The 8,425-nt window shown below is 50.4% G+C and overlaps 1 protein-coding gene across 1 annotated transcript; it reads right to left on the bottom strand.

Moving 5' to 3' along the window:
• Positions 1-2,675: 2,675 nt before the first annotated feature.
• On the bottom strand, positions 2,676-6,359 carry ZIC1 (Zic family member 1). Its single transcript, XM_036243220.1, has 3 exons — positions 5,311-6,359; positions 3,743-3,906; positions 2,676-3,061 (listed from the first exon to the last, which is right to left on the bottom strand). Exons 1-3 carry the CDS (start codon positions 6,290-6,292, stop codon positions 2,864-2,866), a joined length of 1,344 nt encoding a protein of 447 aa, XP_036099113.1. The 5' UTR covers positions 6,293-6,359; the 3' UTR covers positions 2,676-2,863.
• Positions 6,360-8,425: the final 2,066 nt, after the last annotated feature.

The raw sequence follows: 8,425 nt of genomic DNA, 5'->3' as shown, positions 1-8,425 counted from the left end.
ATTTTGAAGTAAAATGCATTTAGAAAAAAATGCACTCATTTACTATTTTCCTAAATGCACTGACAAAATTACAAAAGTACTGTTGTTGTTATTATGAGCATTATTATCATTGTATTCATATCACGTTCTCAGACATTCTGATCTCTAATGAAAAAGGGAAGGATTATTGAGATGTTTATCTTTCTTTGCTAGAGAGATGAGCTATCTTATTTTCTCCAAATGCTACAATGTTAGTAAATTTCAAACCTCCAAAGCCAATTGAAACAACTTTTGGTCTCACAAATTTTTGGAGCAAGCAGCAATTCCTGCTCAGGTGTTCAACTACTTTAAATCTGGCCCACCTTGCAAGGTGGCGCTCTTTTCATGATATTTATTCTTATAATCACAATAACATTTTTTAAAAAGTTAAACACCACCATTTACCATTTTTGATGTACTACAGAAAGTTTACCAAATCCCCTCAGCCAGTAAAACTTTGTTGACTAAATATGACAAATACAAGTAGCAAGAGATGAAAGAACAAGTCAACAAATACTTTTTAAAGGTAATTTAACATTTTGATTTTGTATACTCTGAAAATTTGTCACTTTTAAACAGATACGAGGATCTTAAGGGGTTTTAATACTTTCAAAGGGTTTTCTCCCTTGTTTTTCTCCTCAGTTCTTCCTGAACTCACACAGTATATTAAAAAAGCAGGTTCAGACTCCTCCTTGCCCACAGTGAGGTCAGTTTCTGCCTCCTACTCGGACACATTCACACACTCGCATCTACAACCACGGCCCTGATTTGTAATCTCCAGCTACGTAGTCTGCTTAATGGGGCGATCATGCAAGCTACAATCAGAGACAAAGGTTCCTACCAGGGCAGCTAACTTTGAGGGAGCAGCATAGCTTGCAAATCTATCAAACTAAACTGCAAGAAAGACAATCTGATTTAGAGAAAAGGCGTTCCGCTACAGTCATTAAGCACAAGTAATTTAGATTTTTTATATTGTCTCCTCATTTACAAATTTACTGTATCAACGCCAGCCAATGGAACGAATTTCTTAAGTAAATGAGAAATAAATAAAAGAGCTAGAAAGATAATAAAATTACATAAAATAATTCTCTTCCCTAGATGTATTTTTGAGAGAACTAATAACAGTAGCAAAATTATAGCAATAATAACATATCGTAGGAAGTAATTAATTTAAATTAGCATCACGTTTAAAGAAATATAAGTAAAACGCTTTATGGACATTTACTTTTGTACAAAGAAGGAAGGCCTGGAAAAGCATGCATAGACCTCCTGAAAATTAGTTATAGCCATAAATGGCTTAATTGAAGACGGCAGTTTAAAATATGATATTGTAAATCTGCAACTTGGTTTCAGCCTGGGGAATTTAATTTGGGGGCAAAGGAAGCCCCTACTGCAAGTTCATTTGCAATGCTGCAGAGTGAGCCTGAGCTTCTGACAATTCGTCTACATTAATATTGATGTCGCCTGTGCAATCTATTTCTGTTATTTTTATGGTTGTTATTCTACATCTGCAAAGGTCATTTAAATTATACTGTGGCCTAAAATTTGTTTAATAAATTTTGATATAAATACTAATTACACCCTCTCAGAGAGCCAGCAGGGTAGCGTTCATTTATCACGGTTATACAACCTATGGTGACAGAAAGGGAAGGCAAAGAGACTGGGGAGCTTTTCCCAAGAACCACTGAGGGTGGCGGGAGGCAGCAGGTTGCTGGGTTGGGAGGGAGGGGAGAGTGAAGAAGAAATTCCTACCACAATCACTGAGATTTAAGAATCTTTAATAAGGTACGAAAGATTACCAAACAGTTCTGGAAACTAAAGTGTACATAACGAGTTCTTCTAGCCCATAAATATTGAATAGCTGTAACATGAATAACCCGGCCCTTTACATGCGGATAAATATGGTAAATATGGAAACTAGGAATTATATACATTATGTGGTTTTTATCTTTTGCCAAAAGCAACTGACAGTTATAGTTTATATATTTTTAATATCACTTTACATAAACAAATGGAACAGTTTTGACACGCAGATCCAGGATCCTACTATACGAATTCTTGACAGGACGTGAAACAACATTTTACTGCACTAAAGTACTTAGACTTTGGGACGAAATGTTTGCACTTTATACAAAAAAAAAAAAAAAAAAATAAAAAACAAAAAAAAAAAAAAAAACGAAAAAAAACATTAATACCAATAATATTTTGTTAGGTCGACGTGGAGACTGTAATCGTACAAAGTAATTCACATTTTGGTACACATTTACTAGAACATTCTTGCCATTCAATACAAACAGTTGGCTTTCGGCCGCCCGCCCCCTCCCCCACCCCCGCCCGCCCGGCCCCTCCCCGCCCCATTGCAAAGACCACAACGCCACGATCCCACCCGCCCGCTCCAACCGAGATATAACTATTTACAGAATCCAACAGTACAGTTTTAAGCTAATAATTCTGTATTTACAAGAATGCGAAGCAAAAAAAGAAAAAAGAAAAAAAGAAATAGCCCAAGCCCAGCGGGGCTGTTTCAATTTTGGTGAGAAACTGGACCCCCGGGTGGGCAGCATTTGGTCAGGCGACCGCCTTCTCCTCGACCCCCATCCCGCCCCTCGGCTACTCAGCCTTTGCCAAAAAAAGAAAAAAAGGGGGGAGGGCTGGGTGGGGAGACGAAAGGTTTGGTGCTTTCTCTCTCCCTTCCTCGGTCCTGGGTCTACAAGCAGGTTCCAGGAAACAGGGCTGCGGGGCGAGGGAGCCGTGTTGATTCGCAGGGATCGCTCGGTTATATTTTGCATACGTGTGTGTGTTCAGTCTCTTAAATAGGGTTTCGATCGGTGTTTTGTTTCTGATTTTAAACGTACCATTCATTAAAATTGGAAGAGAGCGCGCTGTGGCCGGCCGTGTGGTGGACCGCGGAGGAGGAGGGCGACAGGGAGCTGGTGGTCGGGTTGTCGGTGGAGGGAGACACGATGGTGGGCGGCGTGGAGGACTCGTAGCCGGAGCTGGCGGCCGGCGAAGGCTGCGAGCCCTGCGAGGAGGATTCGTGGACCTGCGGGAATAAAGTCGAGCTTTTAAGGGGCTAGAGAGGCGGAGCGGCGTTCGCCCAGGACCGGGGCGGGCCGAGCGCCGCCTCTCCCGGGAGCCCTGCGTTCCCCGGACCTCCGGGGAGGCCTCACCAGCGGCGCTCGGGCTCGGTGGCCCAGCCTCGGCCGGGCGGCGTCAGTTCTCCAGTGAGGAAGAGCGACCCCAGGGCTCACAAAAGAAAAGCAGATCTGGGAAGGGGGAGACTGGATTGGAGGCCAGGGCCCAGAGGGCTCCCCCCACCCGCCCCGCAGCCGCTGAACTTCGCTTGCTCGGGCCTGGGCGCACGACCCCAACTCCTCTGCCCACGCTGCCAGCCCCGGCGGCGGCGGCTTCGGCCGCGTCCCCGGCTGGCGCGGCCCTCGCTCCCTGTCTGGGCCAAATCCAAATTCAGTCGCGGCCTCTGCTCAAGCGCTCACTTGTTTTTTACTTTTCTTATTCAAGAATGCATTTAGAACGCTCTGGGCTCCCCCCCACCCCTTTCTCCGGCCTCCGCCCTCTCTGCCCAGCCCCACTCAGCAGAGTGGAACCGTTGCCTGTCGGCCTCCTCCGGCTCCTGCCACCGCCCGGCCGCCACTCGCCGCGGACCCGGCCGAGGCGCACAGAGGGCTCCGGGCTCCGAGGCGGGCAGCGGGAGGCCGGCGATTACCTTCATGTGTTTGCGCAGCGAGCTGGGGTGCGTGTAGGACTTGTCGCACATCTTGCAAAGATAAGGCTTGTCGCTCGTGTGCACATGCATGTGCTTTTTGCGGTCGCTGCTGTTGGCGAAGCGTCGGTCGCAGCCCTCGAACTCGCACTTGAAGGGCTTCTCCCCTGGCGTGGAAAGCGATAAAGAGACAGGTCTGATGAGAACAAATCCTGCGGTCGCATTTTTCAAACGTAAACCAATGGAAATATAAAAACAAAATTAAAAAGATCGCAAGCTCAAAAACCCGGGTCTTCAATAAAGTCACATATATTCAGGGGGATGTATCGATATTATAATTATCTTAACCACTAATCTAATTAAATCCAGATTTTATTGTTGCTGCTATTATTATTATTATTAATTATATTTTCTTTAGATTCCGGAATAGTAGCAGGTTTTTCTGCCCGAGGCTATCCAAAAGACTCCAGGCGGCCATACCTAGCCCTTGGTTTCTAATTTTCACTTTCCGGGCTGATTCTCCCGCTGTTTTGCTCCTCTCTCTTCCCCCCACCCTCTCCCTGACGCTCCGCACCCCCTCGTCGCCTCCCCCACCACACCCCCTAGACACACTCACATTTTATACGGTAATCTGAGCCGAGAGCTCAGCACCGCGAATTTTTCCCCGACTGCGGCCATCAACCCAAAGTTCCAAGTCGGTTCTCAGAAAGCACTCGGGAAAACCAGAGTAGGGAAGCAGACGGGATTCCTGGCCAGTGGGAGCCAGGGGCCGGAATGGCCTGCCCGACCCAGACTGCGACCAAGAGCTCGCCGCCAACTTTTCTCGCCTGTTCGCGACCTGTCTCTATTGTAAAGGCCAACGTAGGGGATTCGGTGCTTTGAAAACCACTTTATAGATTCTAACGGACGAAAACAGACTTATCTGCCTTCGGCTGACTCTCCCCACTCAGGCCTACTCACAAACCAGTCACTACCAAATTCAGGATCTTTAAATACGCACACGCCTCCGAAAGCCGCCTCTGGCCCAACTTGCTTGCTTTTACCACTCCCTCCCTCCTTTCTGTTCTTCTCTTTTTCTTTCTTTCTGCGCCCCTTTATCCGACCTCCTCCAATTTCTTCAGTTCCTTCCTTTGGAAAAGTCCTCACTAAGGTACGTAGAGAGGGATGTTGGCCGGAAGCAAACGTTTAGATTTAGATTTGTCTGCAGCTGGACCCCTGGCGCCTCCGCTGCCGCGGGAAGCCAGCCACCTCTCCCCGGCTTCGCGCGCACCGCGACTCTGCAAAGCCGGGTTTGTGTCTCTGCTCTCCCAGCCTTTTTTACTTCTCATTGGAAAACAAAAATCTATATCCCAGGGTCCTTCCCATCCGATCCTTTCGTACTTTTTTCATATTTTAAAGCCTGAAACCAAAAACCAGTGTACACTTTCGCTGCCCGCCTGCTGGAACCTGACGCCCAGACCCAACCAAGGCCCAATTTGTGCGCCCCGGCCGCTGACATTTGGATTTTGGGTTCTGGGCCCGGGATGAATCTAGGGTGAGGGACCAGGGGTCAAATACAGAGGTTTCCGTACCTGTATGCGTCCTTTTGTGGATCTTTAAGTTCTCGGAACGCGCGAACACCTTGCCGCAGCCAGGGAAGGGGCAGGGGAAGGGCTTCTCTCCCGTGTGCACGCGGATGTGGTTGACCAGTTTGTATTTGGCTTTGAAGGGCTTGCCCTCGCGCGGACACTCCTCCCAGAAGCAGATGTGGTTACTCTGCTCAGGTCCGCCGACGTGCTCCACGGTGACGTGCGTGACCAGCTCATGCATGGTGCTGAAAGTTTTGTTGCACGACTTCTTGGGGTTGGCCAGCTGCTCGGGCTCGATCCACTTGCAGATAAGCTCCTGCTTGATGGGTTGGCGCATGTAGCGGAAGAAGGCTCCGGCGCCGTGATGCGCGGCCATGTTCACGTTCATGGGCCCGTAGCCGTGAAGTTGCGGCGCGGCATAGTGCTCCGAACGCGGGCTTGTCACCTGGCCGTACTGTTCGGGCCGCGGGTACATGTCCCCGGAGAAGCCAAGCCTCATCTGCCCGTTGACCACGTTGGGCGACGCGTGGCCCGCCGCCTGCTCGTGAAGGCCAGGGAAGAGGAGGTGGCCCGCAGCGTCCGTGTGACCGTGTGGGCCCCCGAAACCCCCGGCCGAAGCAGCGAACAGGCTGTGCTGAGCGCTGGCCGCTGCCGCCGCGTCGCCAAAGCCCCGGTTGCGGAACAGAAAGTCCCGCGTGGAGTTGAAGGCTGCGCTCGAATAGGAGCCGACGTGGCCCGGGTGGTGGTGATGGCCAAGGGCCGCGGCAGCCGCGTAGCCGGGCGCCTGCGACGTGAAGGCCGTCTGGCCTGCGGAGGCCAGCTCGTGCGAGCTGGGGTTGAGCTTGAAGGCTCCCATGCCGTCGGCGAACGGGTTGATGCCCAGGCCAACGTCGCGCTCGGACACGTCGCCCGCGGAGTGGTGGCGGGACGCGCCAAAGGTGGTCACGCCGATCGCGGGGTACTGGGGGCCGGCGTCCAGGAGCATCGTGGCTGCTCCGGGCGAGCCCCGGCCTCCCCCGCCCCCCCCACCCTCGCCTGCCGAGGAGGGAAAATCAGGAGGAGGAGGAGGAATGGGAGGTGGAGGAAAAGGAGGAAGAAGAAGAGGAGGGAGGAGGAGTCGACCCACCTCGCGAAGTCCTAGCCCGCAGGCAGCCGCTCCGCGCGCCGGGGAGCCCGCCTGGCCAAGCGCGGGGACGCCTGACGGCTGCGGGCCGCGAGCAAGGCGGGCTCCGGCGCCCGCCGAGCAGACCCCACCGGCCGGGCTCGCGCTTTCTCGCCGCTCAGTCTCTGCCGAGAGGACCTCGCGTCAAGGCTGCCCAGGGAAAGCCGTGGAGCATCTCAGCCCCCCCAGAAAAACTTCCTCCCGGATTTGTAGCATAGAGGAATGTGAGTGCAGGAACCGCAACTGCTCGCTCTCCGCCTCGCGCCGCACGCCCCTCCTCGATTCTCCACTAGCCCCTCGCCCTTGCTCTCTTTTCTCTCTGGATCGCCTCCTCGCTCCTTCACTCTCCCGTTTCCCCCTCTGCTTTTTGCAAAAATAATAATAACGATGATAATAATAACAATGAAAAGGGGGGAGCAAAAAAGAAAGAAAGAAAGAAAAAGCCAAAGAAAAGGCGCAAATCATGCACAATATTGTCTTTTGCGGTTTATCTTCCTGGGGAGAAACTTTCACCTCCTCAGCCGGGCGGTGAGCGCGAGACTGATAGCAGCAATCATTCCTGCAGATAAATGAATTGAAAGGACGACACCGTCCCCCCCCTTGATGAATGGGAGCAGGGGGAGGTGTCACGTGCTGCTGACGCGGGCGCCCATTGGTGCGTCCCCACTCCCCCCGCCGGCAGCCGCCGCACCAACTGAGGGCGCGCCGAGGCGCCGCGCTCCGTTCATTGGCCCGCCCGCCTCATCAATCCCAGGTATTGTAAAGCGCTTGACATCCCCTTTTGACAAACCCGGCTGCCAGGAGTAGCAACTTTTTTTTTTTTTTTTCCCCCAAAATTTTTCCTCCTCTTTTCTTTTTTTCTGCTACGATTCCTTTTCTTCTCGCAGTGATATACATTTTCTCTCCTTATCCCTCTTCCTCTCCCATTCTTTCTCTCTCTCCCCCTCCCTACCTCTGTCTCCCTCTCCGTCCATCTCTCTGTATCTTGTCCTTCAAACCTGCTCTTAGCTGAGCGATTAGCGACTTCGGATGTGTGGGAGAGCAGGAGGCGGGGATGGGACTGGTAAACACAGCTAAGGCACTTCCAGAATGTCCAGCTTCAGCAACTTTCTTTTCTTTCTTTCTCCATCTTCCCCTCTCCCTTCAAGAACAGCAAAGGAGTCTTTTGTTATTTTCTCCTTTTGAAGTTTGCTTTCCTCTTGCCCTGTCCCCCTCCTGTTTATAATTTAAGATCTCGAGAGCACACAGATACTCCACTCTGTCTTGACGACGACGAAGAAGAAGAAGAGGAAGAAGAAGAAGAAGAAGAAGAAGAAGAAGAAGAAGAAGAAGAAGAAGAAGAAGAAGAAGAAGAAGGAAGGAAATGTGATTTATCAGGATAACAGAGTGGCTCGATTTTCTTACTTTTATCAAATCCATCAGGTTTCCTGCGTCCCTCCTCCCCTCACCCCACCCTCAAATGAGCACAGGTGGATGAGAGGTTTTTACTTGCCAGGTTATTGAGATTTTTTTTATATATATAATGGCAAATTGGAAACACTGTTGCTGAGTTTTACTCCCCCCCCCCGTGTTATTCTCTTTTCTCCCTTTTTCCTAGTCTCCCTCGTCTGCCCCCGCTGACCCCCTCCTTTTGCACTCTTATTCCCAACCGGGGCCCCTTTCATTCAGGTAAAACTGTAAATTTCCCAAAGCGCCATTGTTCTTCAGAACTGTCCAAAGCTCCCTAGAAATCCCCGAATACTTTTTTTGGTATTTAAATCCCCGATCGATAGAACCAATGTAAATTTTGTGACATTCAAACCTTTCTGAGTTCACAAATCAGTCACCCTTGTCACAGTTATTGAAATTCCGCAACTCGCCACACCAGGACGGTGGAAAAAACGGGCGCGGTCTTTGTTGCCGACCAGGCTTTTGATCGCCAGAGAAAATTTACTTACCTTCAGATGAGTGAGCAGA

This window comes from Molossus molossus, unplaced genomic scaffold, assembly GCF_014108415.1.
Source record: "Molossus molossus isolate mMolMol1 unplaced genomic scaffold, mMolMol1.p scaffold_m16_p_5, whole genome shotgun sequence".
NCBI classification, from domain to species: Eukaryota; Metazoa; Chordata; class Mammalia; order Chiroptera; family Molossidae; genus Molossus; species Molossus molossus.
Note: the sequence above shows the minus strand (reverse complement) of the source record. Positions and strands in the feature narration are given on the sequence as shown.

What these genes read in the sequence shown, in the direction of transcription:
- ZIC1 (XM_036243220.1), bottom strand. Translation starts at nt 6,292, where the DNA reads ATGCTCCTGGACGCCGGCCCCCAGTACCCCGCGATCGGCGTGACCACC. An exon ending in CCACAAAAGGACGCATACAG is followed by an intron (nt 3,907 to 5,310) that starts GTACGGAAACCT and finishes TTTCCACGCCAG; the next exon opens with GGGAGAAGCCCTTCAAGTGC. An exon ending in CGCTGCGCAAACACATGAAG is followed by an intron (nt 3,062 to 3,742) that starts GTAATCGCCGGC and finishes TTATTCCCGCAG; the next exon opens with GTCCACGAATCCTCCTCGCA.